The 25,765-nt window shown below is 41.5% G+C and overlaps 1 protein-coding gene across 5 annotated transcripts in view; it reads left to right on the top strand.

Annotated features, from left to right (window-relative positions):
- The window catches only part of GLB1L2 (galactosidase beta 1 like 2), a 136,911-nt gene that overhangs the window by 63,080 nt on the left and 48,066 nt on the right, over positions 1 to 25,765 (top strand). For 4 of the 5 annotated variants that reach the window (XM_029572334.1, XM_029572333.1, XM_029572337.1 and 1 more), the window contains exons 4-5: positions 1,421 to 1,516; positions 14,372 to 14,480. In XM_029572334.1, the coding sequence (XP_029428194.1) occupies positions 1,421 to 1,516; positions 14,372 to 14,480 (205 nt within the window). The remainder of the gene's footprint in view (positions 1 to 1,420; positions 1,517 to 14,371; positions 14,481 to 25,765) is intronic. The other variant, XM_029572335.1, reaches the window with a different exon arrangement.

Here is a 25,765-nt window from a genome sequence, read left to right as displayed (position 1 = left end):
AGGTCCGGTGTCTCCAATTGGAAACCCTCTGCCATTAATTTTGAAGGAATGAGAGCTTTTGTAATTGGAAGGGGCAGAGACAACAAATTCCCTTCTGCACCTGATCTCAGGCAACTGGCATAGAGCTGTATAGATAATGTAGCATGAGGACTCTGATCTGAGGCTCAGTGCATTGACTGCAGCACTATAGAAGCCTTGTGCTTTGTTGGAGTTGACTGTTTGGAAGCTGCGAAAGAATACAGTTTTGATTGCTTCAAGGGAACTCCCTCGAGGTACATCAACAAAGTTTGTGTGGAACAGGGATGTTTCATCAATGCATGTGTCGGCTACATTGGGATTGTTAGTCTGGAAGGTGTCCCGATACAGTGTGTTTTTGTGTTGTGCATAGATAGGTCATGTGCAGTGGAAACTGCTGTACCGCGAGAATGATGCGTTGAGGCATCGAGATGTGTCAATGGAGCGCGGGCCCCATGCGTCAAATGCACTGGTGAGCTATGTGTCTGTGAACCATGCGTCATGCACCAGTGTATTGACTGTTCTAATGCTTCATGCACCGAATGCATAAATGTGTGATGCACTAAGCGTGCCAATACCAATGTACAACTCTTCAAGGGTTTATATTTTATTGATGCAGGCTCAGATGGCCCCAGATAGTGATGCCGTTTCTTTCTCGTTATGGGACAACTTGCACTTGACTCTGCAGCTTCGGCCTCTGCCTATGAGGGAGTTTTTGAGGAGCTCCTGCTCAACTCTTTTTCCAGAAAAGCAGACACTACAAGAAGAGGATCTGCTGTGACTCCAAAGAGATTTACACAGCTCCTCATTCCTACATACTCTGGAGCGCTGAGAATGTAGGGACATCTGTCTCCAGGCATAGCAATTTGCCTGATTGTGCTCTGGCCCAAGGCATCAATAGTACAGCTCATGCCCATCCTTGAAGGACATTACCTTGAAACAAAAGCAGTTAATGAATCCACTCATAGTAGGTTTCATTTTTCCAGACGTGTTGAGGAGACAAAGTTCAATTTTGTTTTTTTAGCACTGAAAAGTGTTGATGTGGGAGCTGCAGAGGTAGTGAGGCAACTTAAAAAGGGGAAACACCGAAGAAAAAATATCAAGAATATAGAAATTTAAGATTTTAGAGAAAAATATCTGGGAGACTGAGTACACGTCCATGCTTGTGCTCTGCCAAAAAATGACTGAGGAGGCTCATGAGGCAACTTCCATGCGGGAACTCCCACATATTTTCAGTTGAGCTAAAAGCTCTACTAGCTAGAAGAGATGAGTCTATTCGCTGTTTCCAGATGACATCACCCTACTTGTTATGGCCAATTCAACCTGCTTATCCAAACAAAACTTCCTGCCCTCTCTCCATGGAATACTGTAGATAGAGAGTAACTATCATTATTTTACCCTGTAGGGCATTTGTTAAGATGGCAGCAGACATTGGATTGTGGGTAATTATGCGCCCAGGACCATATATCTGTGCTGAGTGGGATCTTGGAGGTTTACCCAGGTAAGAAATTTTGATTTTCATTTATTGCTGTCTTTCTATCAGCAAACTGGCATACATTTGAACAGTCAATCCATAACTTTAATTTAAAAATCTATTGTGAAAATTATTATTGAATTGAATAACAGTGCAGAGTTTCAGTAACTGTATTGATCTTGGATTAAACTGGATTCTTTATAAGTGGTGATATCTTAGAGCAACATAGGTGTTGGAGCATATGAGTTTTGAAGTTCACTTATGCCCTTTAGATACACCTGGAAACCTATATGATATTGAAAGCTCATGTACTAGAATATCTATTGACTATTATGTTGGTCCAAGCAAGTTATTGCTTTCTACTAAGATTTCAATTTATTGAATATTAGAATTATCACATTTGATGAAGTGAAAACACTAGTGATTCTGTTTTTCCCAGAAAAGAGAGATCTAGGAACTCTAAGGCACTTTACAACACCAGCAGAGTAGTTTCATTAATGTAGAACCATCCTATGTGATGTATTGCTAATTTTCTCTCCTTCCCTAGCTACCTTCAGCTCTTCCTTCTCTCCCTCTACACTGCTCTTTTTTTCTTTACATTCCCCTCAGTCTTCTTATCCTATCCTCCTCTCTCCTTCCATCCCTCTTTTCTGTTTTTATTTGTGTTAAGTCTGATGTGGTAGGAACTCTGTTACCATATAGACATGGGAGAGTGTCATAGTTACCAAGTCCCTAAGGCAGTAGCTTCTAATCTTTGGTCCCAGTTGTTTTTCTTTCTTACCTATTTCAGTGTGATGCAGAAAAGGAGGACTGGACCAGGGTTTCTTAAATATGACTGAAAAGTTGAAGGCCTTTGGGTTCTAGTCCTGATTTTAATACTCACCAGATGATATTGAACAAGGCACTTTATATCTCTGTGCCTAAATTTAACCAGAGGTTATTGGGTGGTGATGATCCTTTTGCCCTTCTGGCCTTTGAAAGCTGTTCTCTTGTCAGATCAATATGTTAACCTTGAGTATGACAGGATCACAGCTATCTTGTCAGGACTCAGAGCATCATAATAATAGTACTGATTCTCTGTGAAGATCAAATTTTGGAAGATTTGATACAAAGTGAAACCTATAAATCTGGGCCTATTGCGGTTGAGGGGGATAAATCATGCTGTAATTAAGGACAAGTTGCTGAAAACATTCAGTATATGAGTGGAAAAGGTATTACAAACTTACCTTAATGCCAGCAACAAGATGCAAAATATGAATGTATGGGCAATTCCAGGGGGTGACCAACTCCAGTCCTCAAGAGCCACAAACAGGTTTAGTTTTTAGGATATCCACAGTGACTATATATGAGATAGATTTGCATGCACTATCTCCATTGATGCAAATATATCTCATGCATATTCATTCTGAATAACCTGAAAATCAAGCCTATTCTTGATGATCGGAGTTGGCCATCCTTGACATGTATGTTTGATATTATCAAACAGTCTAAAACAGACCTAAAAGCCATCATCCTGAAGCATCAGAATTTTATTGACATTTTGTGCATTACACAAAAGCTGCAATTAAAAGGATCAGTCTTCCATGTCAAGAGGGAAGAAGATGTTTAATAAACAACAATAACTTGCATTATTTCCAAATTGTAAAATTGCGAGATTATTTTTTATTTTTATTTTTAATTTTTTTTAATTGAATTATACATAACTTTAGACAGGAATCGAGCCACTCTAGAATGGGTCATAAACAGATTGTAGGCAAAAGAAATATAGGCTAGGATAAACACAATATCCACCTAATTACAAGGTAATTATTTAAACCGGTACAAAGAAATTTAGGAGATCCAAGGGTTACAAAGAGCACACTTTTAACCATTAGGAAAAAGAAATAAAGGGAGACAAAGAATATTATATATTATGTCACCATGACAGAATTAGGAAGCACTGTCAGTTATTCTGTGCGCATCAAGAAAAAACCACAGTTGAGATGGCTCAAAGAAAACAAACCAAACATTATTCATTTTCAATACACATTTACAGGGGTATTGAATGGTGACCTGAGCATCTAACTGCCTAGCCTCCTGACACACTCCTATAAACTTCTTCCTACGTAATTAGGTAGTTCTAGTGATATTGGAATATATCCATATCTTCTGACCGTAGTATAATTTATCCCTATTACGTAGGAAAAGTCTTAATATAGAGTCCCAATCAGTGGAGAAAACAAAGCTGACAAGCAAAGTTCCACGAAAATCCACTATATCTTCCCCCGATGTTTCCAATAAAGCTGAAAGATTGACATCTTCAGGGTTCTGTGACTGAGTGGCTGGAATGTCAACCTTTTCTTTCTTCTCAGTTGAGGAAAAATTTATTTTAGAAATGGGTGGAATTGCATCAGATGGAAAATGCTAAATATCCAGTAAGTATTTTTTAAATTGATCACATGGAGATATTAAGTTTACATGGGGAAAATTTAACACTCTTAGATTTAAATATCTAAGGGAATTTTCCATATTCTCAATTTCTTTTGAAGCCACTAGTTCTCCTTGAACCAAACCGCTCTGGGTAGATTGCAGCTGAGAAACCCGAGAGTCTAAATCATTAATCTTGGAAGTATGGGAACTAAGTAATGGGTCCGTAAGTTGAATACATTGTTGTGTATCAGTCATAACTAAAGTTAATGTTGAAATAGATGTTTCAAGAGAAATTAAGGCACTCCACACAGCATCTAAATTAATAACCTGTGGTTTGAGCAGTTTCAACTTTGAAACAGTGCTTACTGCACCCTCCCGGCAGGGTTCTGGAATCCTAGAAGGAGAACCTGCCGGTTCTTCTCGCCCATCGTTAATGGAAACTGAGGCACCTGGGCCTAGTTGACTTAATTCATCTGTATTAGCCTGCCACAATGCAGGCTGAAACAGAGAGCTTGCAGTGCCTCCAGACACAAGGCCCATGCCGAGTGTGCCGGGGTCTGCCTCAGCGGTCACCTTCTCTTCTGGCAGTAACTGTCGTGAAGGCAGACCCAGACCCCGAGTTGTGTCGTAGAATGGAGGAGAAGGAGTCATGGGAGCCCCAGGGCTCAACGATGTTTGCAATTCCAGCAGAACCGGGGTGTGCTCCTTCCCGGGATCCACAGCGGACATCCCTCCCAGGGATGAAATAGAAGTCCGCAATAGTAGGTTGAGTTGAAGCAGGTAAGGGGGGGGGCGCCGAGGATTCCACTCGAATCCGTTCTTTCCTCTTAGTATGCAGCATCAAAATTAAAAAAAACAAACAAACAGTGAAGAAAGAGCGTGTCAAACACCCCGTCCTCCCTTCAAGGCGCCATCTTGGCTCCTCACGAGATTGTTTTTACTCCAAGTCAGACTGCATACTTTATAAAATGGTAGTAGGAGCTGATGCTGGGTTTGCACTCTAGATTTTGAAAATTCAACGTATTAAACATCAGTATATTCCCAGATGAGTGAACAGCTAGTGCTGACGGAAATAAAAAAAAACCCAACTGCATAGTACTCTTCCGTGTCAGCTCAGCCAAAGTTATGTAAATAAAACTGCATCAAGCTTATGGCTGATGCAAGATATGCTGTTTGAAGCTAAAGGTTTTGTTCTGGTGTTTCAAGACAGGGTGATTGGCACAAATATCTATTACAAATTTATTATTATTATTATTACAAATGTACAACTTGCCTCACAGGTGCTGATGGCTTGTGACGGCTAATATGACAATAAACCACATTGGAGAATGAAATGCTTTGACTGGTGTGAACTATACTAATAAGCACAACAATTAGCCTTGAACTGTGAGCTACTGAGCAAAGGACCATTTTACTGTAGGTATCAGCCAATAAATGTCTTGGAAAACAACCAGTGTAGGATGTGGTGGGATAGATCCATAATAGACCAGCAAATTCTGGTTGGCAGACCAGGTAGTCTAATATTTGCTGAACTTAATAAAACGGTGGGATTGCTCAATATCGCTGTGCCATTAAACAGCAATATGTAAAGAATGTATGCAGATAGGATAAATCAGTATGTAGAACGGTGAGAACTGAATGAAATGTGAAAATTGGTATGCAAAGCACAAGTTTTAACGGTTGATGTTATTATTTGTCTGCCATGTGAAACTCCTTTCCTCTTGAACATTTTTTTCTTTTCTGATGATTTTGAGTTAGACAGCAGGAGGCAGCATTACAATACAGTGTTCCATAGTTAACAGCAGCTGGAGCTGATGGGTTTAATACCAGAATCAGAATGAGAAGCTAACAACACACTGCTGCTGAGAGTCTGTTAATTTTTCAGGTTCAGCTGTTAGAGATGGTTAGAAACTGCTGAGTGACAGCTGGTTATAGCTTAAAAGGAGACTGCCTAATCTACAACTGGATGCTGACAAGAAATGTAATGTGATCTGCATTTGTCTCTCAAATTAGCCTAATAACACATCCAGATAGTGGCTGGGAGATTTCAGGATCCTCCGATCCAATCGTGAAAGTTACAACATTGAACTCTGTAAACACACTGATTTAAGTATATTAGTTAGTGTTACTGTGAAAATCCCCTTTCCTCTTCATCCACCAGACCAGTCCAGATGCATGGGTTATGCATTCCAGCCAGCAGGTGGAAACAGAAAACAGCAGATTTGCTGACATTGAGTGCTGTGCTGCACTCAACCTGCCAGTATTCTCTGTCTCCAGCAGACGATATGCAAGCATCCCATGCTGTGCCTGACTCCTGTTTTTTTTAGGCTGGGTGAAGAAGCTGGTAGTTTTTGACTGCTCGTGGGATGAGTAGTATTAGGACTCCCTCTACTGGTTTAGCTTAGCCTTTCAATTAGGGGGACTTCCATTTGGAGCAGGGTTCTTTTCAGTGATGCTGTGATATTACTTTCCTTCCCTCTCACTTCCATTGGCTTTTTCTCTTCCTTTTTCCATGGTCTTTCCTCCCTGGGTAAAGAAGGAAAAAAGAAAAGGGATAGGGTTTTTCCTTCCTTTTGGCCTCATCCCTTCCCATTCTGGCTAGATTCATAAAATTAAACAAAACAAACAAAAAATTGTTGAAAGAGCAAAAGGGCTGCTATGAGACTGTGCCAGCTTGGGGCAGGAGGCCAGATATATTTGATTCATTTCAGTGAGACAGTTGCAGAAATCCACTGTTTATTTTTGGGATAAGCAGCTTGGAATCTGTTTACCCCTTGGGATCCTGCCAGGTACTTGTGACCTGACTTGGCTGCTCTTGGAAACAGGATACTGGGCTTGATGGACCTTTGATCTGATCCAATATGGCAAGTCTTATGTACTTAGTTTTGAGAAGAGGGACATTTAAGGAGATGACTGCTCTTAGTGAGCGCGGGAAGAGGAACTCTTTATGCAGCGTATGTAAGACATTGTGAATTGTAGCTGGGATAAGTTTGTGTAGAATCTGTGTGGAGGACAGAGGGTGAAAACAGCATTGTGAAGCTGTGGTTTGGGGGAAAGGGGGAAACTACATCAGCAAGGCAGAATGAACAGTCCATTCCCACTGGTGGGCTTGCTGCCCTGGTAGGAATGACAGCCATTTTGCATCCGCGGGAAGGAGGAAACTCGAAGCTGGGGCCTCCTTCATTGTTTCCTACAATACTGGGAGGTAGTTACAACTCTCTCCAGGGGTTCGGGTGCCATGGCATTTAAGGCAGCAGGAGTTTTTGCTGCAATGCCAGATCAATTCCTACTACCTCATGGTCAGTTTGTTGTAGCTGAGATTTTAAAGTGCCTCCATCAAGGTTTTTGTTTAGGGAATGCATTTACCTCAGGCAGATTTATCGCTGGCTTCTGGTCATAATAGACAAAGGAAGCAGGTAGCAGAGAATCTAATGGAGGAGAAGTCCTCTGGATCAGACACTTCCTTGATGGCTTTCAAGGGAGCAAAAATCTGCAGGAGTCATGAGGAGAGGGAATATTCTCCCAGATGACTTTCCAATGTTTTTCTATTTCATAAGGAGGAACTCCTTTGCTTGGTCTCTGTCCTTATGGGTTTTGAACATCACAGAGGAAAAGAGGGAAGAATTTATTTATGTAAAATAATTTATCAACTGCACCCTCCTCAGATTGTGGTGATTTACAAAAGCTTAAATATTCCTAAAAATGAAAAAACTTATAGTAGACATCAAAAACATTTATATATATCACCAAGACATCACATAAAATCAATTAATCACTGAACACAAAGATAATGCCAAATGGAAGGTTTGTGACAGCCTTCCAAAGCTTTTTCTCTCACAAGTCCATAAAGGAGTTGATCTCCGAAGTGGAATTCTCCAGAGGCCAGTTTTAAAGGAGAAAAGGACATAACTACGTTTTATCCCCTAAATGCACACGAAAAGTAAAAGCAGAAAGTACTCGTTTGTGCAGTCACGAGAAGGACCAGTGTTCCTGTAAGAGGGTGTTGCATCCTTCAAGGATGTGCAGGATGGGCGACTAGAATCTGTACTTAAGCCCGCATTTGAAGTATCTAGTGTGGCTATCCAAGCGGCTGTGTGCAGCGACATATAGAAACATAGAAACATAGAAATGACGGCAGAAGAAGACCAAACAGCCCATCAAGTCTGCCCAGCAAGCTACGCACTTTATCCATTTTTTTTTTCCCTTTTTCTCTCTCCCACCTGTTACTATTGGCTTCCAGTACCCTCCAGCCCTAATTCCCCTCCACCCAATTTAGAGAGCAGCTCTGAATCTGCATCCAAGTGACATCCAGCTCAATTGGGGGTAGCGACCGCTGTAACAAGCAGGCCACCCCCTTGCCCCATACTCTTACCCACCGCTGTTTTTATTTTTTTGTTTTGTTTTATTTATTTCTTTTTTGGGGAAATAGCAGCCCTCCATCCTTCCGCTCCGTGAAGGTGGAACACCAACTACTGGCCACTGGCATCCCGCTCTGTGAATGCCTCTGTGGCTACTGCTGCTCCGTGCAGTTTTTGAATGCTTCTGTGGCTACTGCCACTCCGTGCAGTGTTTGAATGCCACTCCGTGCAGTGTTTGAATGCCGCTGTGGCTACTGCCGCTCCGTGCAGTGTTTGAATGCCTCCACTTTATTCACGCCCTCTAGACTTGATGGATCCACATCATGCCTAGATTGGATTACAGCTATCTCTGTGTATACTGGAGTCCTTCCTTGGAAGGTTCTGTTGTTGGTGAGGGGTTCAGATGTAGCAGGGGAGTGGCCTTTTAGGCAGTGCCTCATATGATCTGGTTCAGCCTATAGCTAGGAGTATTGTTTCTGTTGTAGTAGCAACACATTGTTGTGGCTACATAATTGATTGCAGATTCTTTTTTTTTTTTTTTTAATTCTTTATTTATCCATTTTCCATATTTATACAAGTATCCACTTGCAATATTTGTAATTACAGAAACAAAGAAAAGAAAATTGTAAATATACAATGTAAATTTTACAAAGTTAATATTTCACTTTCTGTATTCTATTAAAGTAAAAAGAGAAAGTTTATCTGCTATAGAGCAATTATTATGAGAAATTCTTACATTTAAACAAAGTAAAGTAAGTTAAATAATTCTCCCACTTCTATCTACTTATGCCTGTTTATCTATCCCCAAAAGCACTCTGAGTTGTTCAGGGTCGGTGAACTGATATTTATGTTCTTTCAAATTAATCACACATTTACAGGGGTATCTTAATAAAAACTGACCACCCTTATCTATTACAGATTGTCTTAGATTGAGAAATTTTTTTCTCCTAAGTTGGGTAGATTTTACCAAATCTGGATATATCCAGATTTTATGGCCATAAAATGTCTTCATTCTATTACGAAAAAAGAATCTAAAGATATTATCTTTATCAGAGATAAAAGCCAAAGTAACTAATAAATTTCCTCTATTTTCAACAATTAATTCACTTTGAGATTTTTCAAGCAAATCAGATAACTCAAGCGAATTTTCATCCTTTTTTTGATCTACTGTTTCAATAATTTGTTTTCCATTTTGCTCTTGTTCTTTTTTCCTGTTCAGGGTATTAATGTAAAAAGCTCTTACTATTGTTGGCATACATTGCTCTGGAATTTGTAGCACTTGTGTTATATAGGACCTAAATAAATCCATAGGATTCATTTTACTAATGATTGGAAAGTTGATAATACGTAGATTCAAATTTCTTGAATAATTTTCAATATTCTCTAATTTTCTTTGGATCTCATTTTCGCTCTTTATCTGATTTACTTGAATTTTCTCAACCAATAATAATCTGTTGTCAATTTCTTTAGTTAACTTCTGTTGGTTAAGCGTCATCTCTGCATTGCTCTTTACTGCCACTCTAATCTCATTTGTAACTTTAGTTAGATTTTTAATCGAGTTATCCAACTTAGACATAAATGTCCACAAAGTGTCCAAGGTTATATTGGAAGGTCTTTTTTCTTCTCCATTATGGGGGTCAATCTTTAAAATCGATATCCCTTGTTCTTTTCCAATATTTCCACCATTCTCTTCCACACTCCCAGAGTCTCTTAGTGGATTATCCGGTAGACTAAGGGACAAATTCCCTTCTTTGCCGGGTGGTGTAGGTGTTTCAGGCGCCCCTGGGCTTAATGAGATGTCCTCGGCCAGTAGGGGTAGAATCTGCCCTAAGTCCACCCCCACAGCGGCCCCTTCACCAGGGGTATTTTGTGGCAAATTTAACCAGTCCACAACTAACTTTTGTCCTTGTTCCATAACTGGTGTACTAGAGATTGGTCGCAACTTAGCCTTTCTCTTTGTATGAGGCATAAGAATATTTTATTTAATTTGGAACTAGACAATAAGGCAATAATAAACTTACTTAATTAAGATAAGCTATCTCTTAATTGGGGGGTAGAGGGGGGATTCCAAAAGATTTCCTTCCTTCAATCACTATATTGAGGTACAATTTACTATGTTATCTCTTTTAGGAAATTCTTTATCCAGAATCAAGAAAACAGAAAAGTATACTTATCCGTGCAGATCCGTGCGTATCCGGTCGGAGCCGGTCAGAGCCGCGCGCGCCTTTGGCGCGCGGCTTCGGCAGTGCACCATCGGCTGTGCGCCGATAGAACAGCTATTTTGTAATTCCTTACCGGCCCCTCCTCCTGACGTTTCAGGATCTAATTGGCTGTTGTTCACCGTCGGGGCAGAGCTAAGTCTACCCCCGGAAGCTCAGTTCTTATTTTCCAGCGATGTAATGTGCCTTCAGGTAGGGTAACCAGGTAAATGGAAAGGAAATCAAATGTAGCGCTTTGCAGGAAATCACCCTCCTCGCCTCCGAAAAAGTCACAGGAGTCTCAGCATTTTATATTTCCTTACCGGCCCCTCCTCCTGACGTTTCAGGATCTAATTGGCTGTTGTTCACCATCGGGGCAGAGCTAAGTCTACCCCCGGAAGCTCAGTTCTTATTTTCCAGCGATGTAATGTGCCTTCAGGTAGGGTAACCAGGTAAATGGAAAGGAAATCAAATGTAGCGCTTTGCAGGAAATCACCCTCCTCGCCTCCCGATTGCAGATTCTTTATCCAAGACTCAGTTGGTCAGGTTTCCTTTTAAAGGAAACTTTCTATTTGGTGAGGACTTGGAGAAGTTTGTGAAGAACTTGGGAGAATGTAAAGTACCCAGTTTGCCAGAGGATAAGCCCAAAAAGGCTTTAAGGCCACTACCTCAAGGAGTCGTTATCAGGATCCAAAGCATGGGAAAATTGTTGGGTAGCCAACAATCTAGGCCTTACAGTCTGTTTCAGGCCTGTTGGAATAAAAATGCAGGCACGAGTAGTGCCATAAGTACTTAGAGCTCACAACGAAGGTTTGAGGATCCAGTCTTCAGTACAAGGGTAGTCAGGGGTGGCTACACTGGAATTTTCCTGTCCTATTTTAGATGCTTTTATGATATCTCCTCCACATTCTGCTCGCTAAGGATCCGCTAGACAAGGGGGCAGCCTCTCCAGCTGCGGATCCAGATGGAGACCCGGATGAGGAGCAACATCCTGAGAATGGAAGCAAGGATGAACCGGACCTCGTGAAAGCGGCCGGAGCTGATGGTGATAACCCCCGAATGGTGCGCTTGTTTAAAAAAGAGGAGCTCCGGCCACTTATTCCTTATGTGTTGGAGGAATTGGGAGTCAGGTTGACTCAGGAGGAGTCTGACAATGAGGGCGTTAACCCGGTACTTGATGGTTTGCAGGGTCCTCCCAATGCCTTTCCCATTCCAAAGAAGATTCAGAAACTTTTAGTCGGGAGTGAAACTTCCCAGAAGCGGGCTTGAAGGTTGGAAGGGCCATGGCTAAGCTATTGGAAGAGCACTTGGAATGCCTTAAAACGCCTAAGGTTGATGCAGCGGTATCGGCCGTGACCAAGAAGATTACGATTCTGGTGACGGGGCAGCTGCCCTCAAGGATATCCAGGATCGTAAACTAGATGTTCAATTGAAGCACATATTTGAGGTATCAGCGCTGAGTCTCTGGGCGGTGGTGTGCACTAGCTTGGTGCAGCCTGCTTGCTTATGTTGGATCCATAAGCTGCAGGAGCAGGCATCTCTGGGTGTGCTGTCCTCTACATATGTGGTCCATCTGGAGGTGGGGGTGGCCTATGTGGCAAATGCTTTGTATGATCTGGTGCACACTATAGCTAGGAGTATGGTCTCAGTGGTGGCGGCGGGTCTTCTCTTGTGGCTGCGCAATTGGTCGGCAGAAATGTGGTCTAAAACTTAGTTGTGAAAACTTCCCTTCATAAGCAAGCTGCTCTTTGAGGAGGACCTGGACCAGCTCATGAAGTCCCTGAGAGAAAACAAGGGCAATAAGCTACCGGAGGATAAGAAAGGCATTAAGAAAAGCTTTCTGGCACTCTCTCACTTTCAGGAGTCGAGGAGGTTTTGGTCCAGTAGAGGCTCCTCTTCAACAGGGCAAAAGCCATCGGTGAATTGTCAGCAGGCCTTTCAGGGGGTTAGCCATTACTCCAGAGGGGGCTCCGGTCAGGGGGCCGGAGGAAGTAAGCTGCCCCAATGAAGCCAGGAGTGCACACTCCTCGTTGGTCATGGTTGGAGGCAGGTTGTTCCGGTTTTAAGAGGAGTGGGTCAGGATTACCTCTGACTGGTGGTTGTGGAGGTGATAAAGGACAGTTATGCCTTAGAATTTTCTCAGCCGCTCAACGACGCCTTCCTGGAGTTGTTCTTCTTGAAGCAAGCGTGATGCGATAGAAGGAACTCTGCGCAGGCTGATAAGCTTGGAAGCCATCCTCCCGGTTCCTGAGGATAAGCAGGGGCAGGGAAGGTATTCCATCTACTTTGTGGGACCAAAGAAGAAGGGCACCTTCCGTCCTATCTTGGACTTTGTGGAAAATGGGGAAGTATCTGGAGGCAGAACTTGAAGACTGGGAGAAAATGAGAGAGGTGGAACAATAGTGGTCCAAACTAAAAGGAGCAAAGTAAAGAAAAAGCAAGAGAAATAAGAAACCGATCTGGTTCTCAAAGGAGATGGCTGATAAAATAAAAGTAAAAAGAACAGCGTTCAAGAAATAAAAAGGATCCCAAAAAGAGGAACACAAGGAAGAATATCTGGAGAAACTGAGGGAGACGAAGAAAGCAATCAAGAAAGCAAAAAGTCAGGTGGAAGAAAGGATTGCCAAAGAGGTAAAGAGTGGGAACAAATCATTTTTCAGATACATCAGAGAAAGGAGAAAGCTCCAAAGTGATATAGTGAAATTGACATGGATCAATGTGTGAAAAGAAAACGAAAAGGCAGAAACATTAAACAATTACTTCAGTTCTGTGTTCACTAAAGAAGACCCTGGAGAGAGACTGTCACTAATTATCAAGATATCGGAGGGGGGTGGAGTAGACAAAACTCTGTTTACAGAAGAGAATGTATGGGAAGAGCTAGGAAATCTGAAAGTGGACAAAGCCATGGGGCCTGATGAGATTCATCCCAGGATACTGAAGGATCTCAGATGTGCTAGCAGGTCCGCTGCAAGACCTGTTCAATAGATCCCTGGAAACGGGATCTATTGAAGATTGGAGAAGAGCAGTAGTGGTCCCGCTTCACAAGAATGGGAGCAGAGAGGAGGCTGGAAACTACAGGCTGGTTAGCCTCACCTCAGTAGTGGGAAAATGAATGGAGACTGCTGAAGGAAAGAATAGTGAACTATCTACAATCCAGTGGGTTGCTCAACCCAAGGCAGCATAGATTCACCAGAGGAAGGTCCTGTCAGACAAATCTGATTGGTTTATTTGATTGGGTGACTAAGGAATTGGATTGAGTAAGCGCAAAGGTGTTGGAGTGGATTACAAACTGTTTGACAGATAGAAGGTAGTGTGTGATGGTAAATGGACCCTACTCTAAAGAGAGAAAGGTGCTAAGCATAGTGCCACAAGGATCGGTGTTGGGATGCATGCTATAATGCATGCTCAGTGATGCATAGTCAAAGTTCTAGAAACTTTTACATACGTTTTCCATGCCGGGCTCCATCCAATGATGTCACTTGTGTGAGGACTAACATCCTGCTGTCCTTGGGGAACACCTGTTACAGGTAAACAACTCTGCTTTCTCTTCATTTACATGAGCCTTAGTTGGCTTTTCGACATGTTGCTTCCTAGATTTTTTTTGTATGCTATTTTTTTGTTAGTTTTAATTTTATTTTATGTTTTGAGTTATGGTTTTTGATGTTAGCTTACTGTACAAATTGCAATTTTTATGATTGTATTTAATATATATACATATAAAGAGAGAGAGAGACACACTACTTTGGACAATCCCGTTGGTGTTGGGAAGGCAGTTAAGAACTGTTCAAAACAAAAAATTGCTGGAAATGTGTTAAGTTTGTATAACTTCAAATTATCCTTCTGCTGCTTCTTTTGTCTCTGTCTCACAGGCTTTTATAATGATTACAAAAGTTACAGCATCTGCTTTTTTCCCTTAGCTGGTTATTAAGAGATAAGAACATGCAGCTGAGGACAACCTACAAAGGCTTCACTGAGGCAACTGATGGATTTTTTGATAAATTGATTCCCAAACTGGCCCATTTGCAGGTAACAAAATGTCCCTCTGCCAGGCTCCAAAGGGCAGGTGCTGTGAGTGTACTGCTGGAAAAGATATATGTCTGTATTCTACCTTTGAAAGCAACTAGGAACATTTGCAAGCTATACCATTTAATAATAATAAATGTATTAGTCCCTCACTTACTAGGATTCTTATTGTTAGGAGATCTTTGGAGCTGAGCAAGGGTGGACTTATTGCAGGAAATAATGCTGGTGGCTTAGCATGTAACACTTTCTCCTTGAGCTAGCAATAAGCCAGTGCCTCAGTATGATTTTGATGATTCTGTGAGGACAAGCCAGATAGTTTGCTCTCACAGGTGGGTAATGTTAACCAATAGAGCTCAGGTCAGTACAATTATTACATAGGTTCCAGAGCTTTTACACGTGCTATTAAGGATATGTAGACTGTCCCACAGTGCTCTCCCCTCCCCCAGTTCATTCTTTTCTTTTCCAACGAATTTCAGTTTTCTTTATTTTTATGCACAGCTGCATAGTGCATTGCTATTAGTGCATCAAGCAACATTGGTCATTTGTGATTCAAAATAAAGTTGTTTGATTTTTTCAGTGGCTATTTTTTTAATCACTGTCAAGGAGAAGAAAACCAGCAACTTCACCAAATGCCCTCTATTCAAATGCACTTTGTCTGTCATGAATCCCTCGGGTTCAAGATATCTCAGGATACTCCACATTTATTTTTTATTTTATTTATTTAATAGTTTTTTATATACCGGGGCACGTTAGAAACATCACCCCGGTTCACAATGTAACGTAACGTAGCAACAGGCTTTACAATATATATATATATATTCACATATAAAGAGATGACTCCTAGAGGTCCTAGATCCTGCCTGGAGCTCATGAAAAAGCTCTTTGGAATGGATGTCTGGGCTATCAGAATCGGAGGCATTAAAATTAAAGAGCCCTAGAGCCACTCTGGTGATGCATCGATATCGATGAACATCAAGATCAAGCATCTACAGAGGCCATGGAGATAGACCATCATCTACTTCTACCCACCCAATAAAATGAAAGATTCCGCTTCATTGACATCAGTGAACATTAATGTGGAGCATTGAGCAAAGGCAAAGAGGAATCAACATTGATCCTAGTTAATTTACTGATAAGCCTCAGGTGTCCCAGACAGCTGTGTCCTCTCTTCCTGCTTCCCATGTTGTCTTAGCATCACTGGTCTTCGAAAAAGAAATAGCAGGAAAATCCAGTCCAATCTTACATTAATACATTGACGCATACATAGTAATGCAAATGGATGTCCAGCCTATCCTTGAAGTTCTCAGAAAATCAGCGATAATTCCATTGATGTCTGTGCCCAAAGGGATATTGACATCAATGCAGTTCATGCAGTTGTCCATTTCAAGTGGATCAGGGTGGGGGTGGGGGAGCCATCTCCACGACATCAAAGTACATCAGGGTCTGGACCTACACAGCCACTTGAGGGCCACTCAGGAGTCTTGTCTGCTAGACAAGTTTAAGCTCAGGCTACCTCATTAGCCCAAAAGTCAGATTCAGAGTATCGGCATTCATGGGGGTATGAATATGGATCTGAGAATTACAGAATCAGAAGGAGTCAACAGGTCTCCCTTCAGACCCTTTTCCTCCTCACCAGGAGAAAGTCCCCACCTTTGCCAGTTTTGTGAACAGAATATCTGAGGACATTCCTTTTCAGTTGAAGAAGGAGGAAGAGCTCAAGGCAAAATTTTAGACATCCTCCAATTTCTCAACATCTCTCCATTAGAATGTTGTTGTTGCAGTCTGATACTGCAGGCGAAGTAGTGGACCCTTGGGCCGGCCTACCTTGAGTGATAGGGTAGGCCAGGAGGCGGATCCAGAGGCTCGAGGTGTTCACCCGGGAACCAGGAACCCACCAGGAGGAGCCCGTAGGGTTCTGGCACCTTGGGACTTGGGCAATAGAGGGAGTCCAGTGACAGGGATGGCGATAAGCCGGGATGAGAGCAAGGAAGTCCAAAGGTACGTGGTAGGGCGGATACTGAGGCAGGCGGAGGATAGTAATAGAGTCTCTGTGGCAAGCGGGAACAGGAGCAGGCGTAGCCTGAAACAAAGTCTGTGACAAGCAGGAGCTGGTGCAAGCTGTAACCTGGAACGGATTCCGTAGCAAGCAGGAACTGGAGCAAGCTGAAGACTGAAGCAAGACCAGAGACGAGCCGAGATCAGTGGCAGGCAGCAGGCTGAGCAAACAGGAACAGGCCAAGATCAGGGCAGGTGGCAGGCAAGCGTAGTTGGAACAAACCAGGGTCAGAGGCAGGCGGCAGGCAAAGCGTAGTCAGGAACAAACCAGGGTCAGAGGCAGGCAGCAGGCAAGGCGTAGTCAAGGCAATCCAAGGTCAGCGACAGGAACTCAGTGAAGACGATGCGCAACTCAGAACTACAAGGCAGTAGTGAACTTCGTTGCAAGGCGATGAGACGGCGTCCGGGCGCCGGTTAAATCGCCCTGGGTGCGTGATGTCATCATCGCAGGCGGGGCTCGACTTCCGGGTGCTGGACGCACAAAGTGAGCGCACTCGCGCGCGAGGCCACGGCAAAACAGGCAGGAAATGGTGGACGCCACGTGGAGCCATTGGCGTCTTGGGATCCTGGGGTCGCGGAGCGCGGCGTCTCCAGCCGCGAAGGTAGGCACTGGTCAGGCACAAGGGAGAGGAAGCGGTGCGGACCGCAACAGTTGTAGCAGTGCCCATCCTTGATGTCCTGAGAGATATACAGATGAGAATGTTGGAAGCACCCCTCTTTGTACCCCTGTTACCATTGAAGTCCAACTCAATGTACCAAGTCCAAAAGGCTCCAGGATTTGACATACAATAATTATCTCACCAGTCGCTGTTGAATCGACTCTTAAGGCCAAGAAGCCTAGGAGTCATTTCTCATTGTCTCCTGGGAAGGATTCCAACATTAAACACTATTGGTAGAGCAGTTTACTAGAATGCTATGCTTACTTCCTGCATTCCCCTCATTCATTTAATATGTGTTTCCCTGTTATATAGAACTCTTAACCATTTGTACTCAATGCCTCTTATAAATTAACTACCATTTCTTTGTTATGTTCACTTTCTACATACGTTCATGTTAACTCTTGTTTCCTGTAAAGCTATTTAATGCTGCATTGATGTTATTTGTAAACCGATATGATGTGTCCTACAAATGTCGGTATATAAAATATGATAAATTAAATAAATAAATACATTGCATCCTGCCAGCTCTCCATGAACCAATATATATATAGTCCAAAAACCAACAGACAGTAAATAAACCAAAACGTGTTCCAGCAAGTTACAAAAATGTAAATTAAGAACAAAAACAAGGAACAAAATAGCATCACAATATACAATGTATTTATGTTTCCGATTTTGAAGAAACCTTTGTTTATTCGTCTTCCTTTTGGTCTAAGATCATTCTTTGGACTGTTCATTGATGATATTTTTTTCATTTGGAAGGACTCTGTATCTGCTTTGGAAACCTTTATAGAACGGTCCAATACTCAGAATCGTCATCTACAATTTTCTTTTCAATATAATTCTGCTCAGATTGCTTTTTTGGATTTATTGATTTCAAGAAATGGCAAGAAATTAAACACCATTATCTGTACTAAAATCACGGATAGAAATAATTTTCTCCATTACCGTAGTTTCCATCCTGCAAATTTAGGTAACAATATTCCAACTGGCCAATTTTTAAGGCTAAGATGCATTTGCAGTACCACTGAGGAATACAGACAACAATCTGAAATTATGTGCAAAAAATGTTTTGATTACAGATACCCACACAAGATCAAGAGAGGTCTGTTTCAAAAGAGGTCATTACAAGAGAGGTCTGTTTATCAATTGTGATCTTTTGTTAACCAGTCAATCCCGTAATACTTCTTTACGCTCGATCTCTGTTTTCCCTTTTCTCAGAGATCTTATCAAATACAAAGTATTATCCATGATTACTGGCACATTCTACAGATTTATGAAGGTTTTAGAGCCTTTCCTATTTTTGCATGTACTCGTGGGGCTAATCTGAGAGACAAACTAATGTTAACAATGCCATGGATCAGATATGATAATTCCAACACTCCGGGAGAATTTACATGTGGACATTGTACTGTTTGCAAAAATACTCTTCAAATTCAGGTTTTTCATCATTTGGCTTCCAATATCAAATATGTATTAAGGGCCCATCATAACTGTGAGACCACACAAGTTATTTATGCGATTTTATGCCCTTGTTCCAAATTATACATTGGTCAGAGTAAACTTGCTATTAAAACCCGAATCATTCAGCATAAATCTTGTATTCGCACTAATCGTCTGGAATCCCCATTAGTGAAACACTGGCTGTCACAGAACTGAACTGTGGAAGATCTGCGCTTTTTTGTTTTGCAACGCATGGGGATATTTCACTGACTTTACGCTGGCAAAAACAGGAATTTATTTATAAATGGCACACTGTCCAACCTGATGGTCTTAATACTATCATTGAATGGGATGCTTTTTATTAAATGTTTTATTTCATATTTGTATAATCATTCTTTTTTGAATTTTTTTTATCTTCACGATATGTATATACTTCTGTTGGACAAAAATTTTTGCTTTTTTTGTACTCACAACTGAACGTGTGTTTTTTGTACTCGGAGACATATTTAAAATCCACCGAGCAATGGCGGCAATTCGCTGTTTTTGAATTTTGTGCCTCCATTTTATGGTGCCTTCGATTTGATCATCGGTATTTAAACTCCACTGTGCAGTGGCGGCATTTCACCTCTATTTTGATGTTCCTGACATTTTCAAGGAACGGGAATGGCAGAGGTGAGCTCTCTATGAAAAAATCTCTTTTAGCTATATATTATTTTCTGTTCATTTTATATTGTATTTTATGGTTCAAGATTAACTTTACTTTTTGCATTTTGTTAGATATATCACATATATGCAAGCCAGATTATGATCCGTTATTTTCTTTATAAGTGATGATTGTCATATTGTATATGTAAGTACTGCTTTCACATTTATGTTTCTTCAGTTCATTATTGCCATATATAGCATTACCACCATTATAACATCTTGTTAATATATACATTTTTTACCAGTATAATTACACTACTATCTCTTCCCCCTGATGAAGCCATCCAGCGGTGAAACATCGAGGCCTTTGTGTAGGGACTACATGAAAAATGGCTACTCTTTTTAACATCTTCCATCCTTATAGAGATTTAATTGCTACTTTGTAACATTGGCGCAATTGTGGACTGAAGATATTGGCTGCCTTATATGTTGAATATTACACTTTTGAACTGTTTTGATATGAATCGCTGTGGATTTTTTAAGTGATTCTGATTGAATTTCATTGATTGGCTTACAGCTCAGTACTGACATCTTTGTTAGCAAGATTTTTTGTGTCTATTTTTGTATACTTTTTTTTTTATAGTTGTTTGAACATTTTAACAAACAGATATTTGTGAATAAAAGATTTTTGTATATAACATTTTTTTGTATATTGTGATACTATTTTTTGTTCCTTGTTTTTGTTCTTATATATATATATGTATATATATATATGTATATATATATATTTATTTGTAAACCACATATCATTAGAACGCTAATGCGGTGTATAATCTAACTAAAAATACAAATGCGTTTAAACAAAAGCAAACAATAACAAAACATTCTGCAAAAGGTCAATGATTTGTCTGAAATTCTTCTTCAAGTGAAGTCAAATGATCTGATGTCACTACTGGACAAGGGTATGGAGTGTGGAAAGTAGTTGGGCAGATTGACCTATGATGTTTCTATGATGTTTTTAAGACAGTATCGAGAGCTTCTGCCATTGGTATTGGTACCTGTAGACTCTCAAGGCTATGAGCCTCGAGCCTTAGACCTCAGATGTCCATGTTGACTTGCCTTCGGGGATAAAGTAGGGAAACAGTAGATCAAATTAAAGACCACTGTTCTATGCTTCAGACTATCTCTGCGGCCACTCCTGACCCACCCTCCACATCTTCTAGGAGGCGGGGCGCCGAGAACACATTTCTGTCCTTTGAAGAGGCGTTGTTATTATTTATGTATTTATTTATGTTTTTTTATGTACCGACGTTCGTTTGCACATCACATCGGTTTACATTACAACAAGTGAGAAACTTGATAGCTTACAGCAAGTGAGAGAAACTAGATACATGTAACTGGCATAAGCAGATGAATTATCCACCTTGTAGTCCCATGCCACATAGGGGCTTTACAGTCAGCAGAGTACTCCTAAGCCAATGTCTACTTCCCAGTCAAAACCTGGGACAGGTTGTTCTGGGTTCAGACCATGCACACTGGCATTCTTCCAGGGACTCTGACCTGGGGGAGCTAATCTCACTGAGGTCTACCTGAGGGGCTTATCGCCTGCATACACACAGGACTACCTCAGGGGCTTACCCAATATAAACACACAATTACAGGGATTATACTTGGGGGCTTGAACCCAGGAGCTTATTCCTTCCACAAATAGCCACACACAAAATTTTGATTCAATACATCCGGTTCCAAGTGCTTAAGAAAGTAAGTTTATTTGAGCAATAGGAGGATAGAACCAAAAAAATCAGATCATACCGAAGACGTAATGGTAGATAACAATTGCTATATAACAATTGCTCTCTCTCTCTCTCTCTCTCTCTCTCTATCTATCTCTCTCTCTCTCTCTCTCTCTATCTATCTATCTATATATATATATGTCAATTGTTATATATATATATATATATATATCTTACATGTTTCCAAAGGATCAGCCTGTGCTATCACGTCCGAAGCGAGCACTCTCTCTCTCCCCAGCTGTTATTTCTCCTTATACACTAAATACTTGGGAAAAGCAGTGATGTTCCCTCCCTCTGAGTTCATATCAATCTCAGGTGCAGCTGTGTGGCCTTCACTCTCTCTCAGGCTTTAGTATATGTTAATTGCTTACTTTCTCATCATAGACCTACTGGAATAACTAAAATAAAAAGACTCTTGCCTGTTCATAAGCATTTCACAGTGCAAAACAGTAAATATGAGTTCACTCAGAGGTTGGCCTGTGGCCTTGAAACTCGTCTGTGTCTACGTGAGAACTCTGAATCCACATGGCTCAACCTCCACACACATCCTTAGCCAAAGTAACAAAAAATGACGCCAACACAGGTTTTGTCTGTATTCATGAAAACATTGCCAGTATTGCAGTGTCAATTCTGGGTAACCTGCCTGTTGGGGCAATGCTGAACTTTACGTAAATCATTAGTCCAGTATAACATCAGACAGTTGGGTTCTTAAGTATAGTGTGAAATGAATACAAAATTTCTCATATTTGAAATCCCACCAAAGTGCCCATGAAGAAGATAATACTACACCTCATAGCATCAGGATCTACTACTTAAGGAACTGTCTTCTCTCTTGGAGACCATAGTGTTTGAATATGTTCCGCCAGGGGAAAGAGGATGGGGATTTTATTCAAAGTATTTCCTAATACCAAAGAAAGCAAGAGGACTCATCTCAATTTAGAGCTAAGGGTCTTGAACAAAATTTTATTTATTTTTTAATTTTATTTTTATTTGATTTCAAACAAATAACATTGAATAAATGTTTACAGTAAACCACAGAAAGGATATAAATTCCAATATAAATGGCCAAAAATGCCCAATAACTAAAGAATAATTTTATCTGTATATTCTAAGTATGGGTGGGGAGCAATCACATTAAAGCAGTTTATGCAGAAATATTTTCTATAAGAATAGGAACTGCATAGTGGCCTTACACCTTACATAAATAGCCGACACCTTCTTGAGGTTTCTTATTAGTGTGAGTCTAAATACTGCTTTAGCTGCTCCGACTCCGTAAAGATATATCTATCATTTTGAAACACAACTATACATTTACAGGGGAATCTCAAATAGAACTTGGCTCCTCTTGTAATTACTTCATTTTTCATCTGTAGGAAAACTTTTCTGTTTTCTTGCATCAACTTAGTAATATCAGGAAATATTCTGATTTGTTTTCCATAGAATTGTTGTTGCTTTCGGAAATACAATTGAAGTATCAAATCTCTATCAGCCACCTGCATGAATGAAACCAACAATGTCGCTCTCATTTCAATGTTTGTCTCAAAAGATTTTTCTATTATGTCCGATAAATTATCAGCGGAATTCACATCCTGATATTTTATATCCTACTTTGATGGTAGATATAATATTTTAGATACCGCTGGTATTCATGTTTCTGTAAATCCTAATATATTAATTAGATAACTTTTGAGGCGATCTTTAGCAGACATCCATCTCGTCCTCGGGAAATTAAGAAACCTCAAATTTGATCTTCTCAATTCATTCTCAAAGTAATCCATCTTTCTTGCCATAATAGTGACCAATTTTATCAAATTACACTGAACCTCTAACTTTTTTCACCTCTAAATCAATTGCCTTTACTTTGTATCTATCTCAGTAATCACTTTTTCCTGAGACTAAACTTTACTCAAATTATCTTTCACAAGTCAGTTACAGCTCTATTCAAGGTTATTATAGCCTTCCAAATTTCCTCTTAAGGTAATCTTTACCAGCATTTCCATAGTCGAAGACAGCAGGACTTGTAATTCAGACTTTGTCGCTCCTACCTCTGAAGGGCGTCTCTCTCCTTCCAAACGCTGTTCCTCCTCAGACTGGCCCTTGGAGTCCTGAAAAAACAGGCTCTCCGAATCATTCGGCCTTCCAACGCTACTTCTCGGGGCTATCGGAGTCTTCAGAATCGCTTGTTCCAAAAGCGTTCTCAGCTGTATTTCCCCCTCTCCCTCTGGGGGGCCCAATGGCGGAGTTGGTGGAGTTGGTGCACCGGGACTAAGGATGTCTCATCAGCCCTGCATTCAGCGGCTGCTCTCCACTGGTCTCGCCTGCGGCTCCTGCTTCTGGTCCAGGGTGTAAAGATCTCCCAAAGGCCTCCTCAATCCTTGGCTGTCTCATTGATACATTAGATGTTGAGGTAAGATTTTCACAAAACTTAGCCTTGCGTTTTGTATGTAGCATTTTTTAGAGGAAATATACAAAAGTAATAGAAAGCAATTAGAGGCTTTCTCGGAACTGAGCGACCTACGTGCTCACTATGCAGCAGCCATCTTGCTCCTCTTGAACAAATTTTTGATAAAAGTTCAGGACGCTTTCCCTGAAATTCCCTCTTTTGAAAGAGACTATTGGCTGCATACATCCAGAGAGAGCTGCATCCCCCAAGTATCTTAAATCTGTAATGGGAGGACATCAACTGCATTATCTCATTCTTCTGTTTCACCTAGCATCAGCATCACAAGTATTTACAAAGGGCCCAATATTCAGTACCACTTTGTTGGATAAGTCGAGACTTACTGGCTAAATGGTGACGCTTCAATATCTGGTCGTGTTCAGCGGCCACCACTTAGCTAGCTAACTAGCTAAGTGGTGAGCGGGATGGGGGGCATTCTGGGGAGAAGCTACTTATCTAGCTAACTTACAGGGTCATTCATCAAAATGAGTTATGGTGTTAACGCATGCGATAATAGCACTATCGCACGGCATGAATGCAAATTTTGGGAAAGGGTGGGATTAGGGAGGAGTTTAGACAGGATTTATGAAAATGAGGTGCAATATCACACCGTGCGATAGCATAACACATGCTATCGCGTGGTTTTAATGCCGGAAATAGCTACACCTTTTTTCCTGGAGTTATGCTGTGCGATATGACCAAAACGGTCATAACACAATTTGTGATAAATTTTTCAAATTGTATTTCAGCCATTTCTGGGCTTGAGAGGAAGGTGGAATGGAGTGGGGGGGGAGGGGGGAAAAGAGAGCGAGAGAGCGCCTCTGGGGAGGTCTTCACAGTATGCAACTATTTATATGCCTATAGCGGTGAGGTGTTGGTGGTTTAGGATTTAGGGGTAAGTTTTTCATGCATAGTGAGACGTACGAACAGCACAGTACACCTCGGTGAAGATTTGACGTCATTTGGAGTGAGGAAAGTCTCACAAAAATGAAATTTTGTACTATGTTCTCTCGCCCATCAAGCTAAGGCGAGAGAACATAGTAGAAATGTAATCTTCATGAGATTTTCCTCACTCCAAATGACATCAAATCTTCACTGAGGTGTACTGTGCTGTTCGTATGTCTCACTCTGCATCAAAAACTGGCCCTTACACCCTAAACCACCACCAATACCTCACATCGAGCTATTAGCTGGCCCTCCTACAGAGATATAAATACTTGACTACTATGAAGGCCTTATAGATATGTTCTCTCTCTCTCTCTCTCTCCATGAGATGCAAAATAGGAAATATCGCGCAGTGTGAAAAGTTTACCACACTATGCGGTGCAGTAACTATAAAAATTACCCTAAACACACCCCTTTACCTTATTGCAGGCATTAGGCCTATGATAGTGGAAAGTGTTCTAAGCATCAAAATCACAGAACATATAGAAAGACATGGCTTAATGGAACAAAGTCAGCATGGCTTTACCCAAGGCAGGTCTTGCCTCACAAATCTGCTTCACTTTTTTGAAGGAGTTAATAAACATGTGGATAGAGGTGAACCGGTAGATGTAGTGTACTTGGATTTTCAGAAGGCATTTGACAAAGTTCCTCATGAGAGGCTTCTAGGAAAAGTAAAAAGTCATGGGATAGGTGGTGAAAACCTACCCCTGCGCGCACCAAGCCTATTTTGCATAGGCTCGGCGGCGCGGGCAAGCCCCGGGACGCGTGTATGTCCTGGGGCTTTCCAAAATGGGCGGGCTGGGGGCGTGGTGGCAGTCCCAAGTGCTCTGGCTCAGCAGCCTGTGCCGGGGCATGGCGCACCAGCAGCTGGCTGGTGCGCGCAAGTTACGCCTGCCTTGGGCAAAATAGGAAATATCGCGCGGTGTGGGCAGGCGTAATGTTTGAAACAAAGGTAGGGGGGGGATTTAGTTAGGGCTGGGGGGTGGGTTAGATAGGGGAAGGGAGAGGAAGGTGGGGGGGGGCTGAAAAAAAGTTCCCTCCAAGGCTGCTCTGATTTTGGAGCAGCCTTGGAGGGAACAGGAAAAGCCATCGGGGTTCCCCTTGGGCTCGGCGCGTGCAAAGTGCACAAATGTACACCCCCTTGCGCGCGCCGACCCTGGATTTTATAACATGTGCGCGCAGCAGCGCGCACATGTTATAAAATCGGGTGTACATTTGTGCGCACCGGGTAGCGCGCACAAATGTACCCCACGCGCGTAACATTTAAAATCAGCCCCTGTGTCCTTAGGAGCCATGGGGATCCATGTA

The sequence above is a fragment of the Rhinatrema bivittatum genome, chromosome 12 (assembly GCF_901001135.1).
Source record: "Rhinatrema bivittatum chromosome 12, aRhiBiv1.1, whole genome shotgun sequence".
Classification (NCBI taxonomy): Eukaryota; Metazoa; Chordata; class Amphibia; order Gymnophiona; family Rhinatrematidae; genus Rhinatrema; species Rhinatrema bivittatum.
Note: the sequence above shows the minus strand (reverse complement) of the source record. Positions and strands in the feature narration are given on the sequence as shown.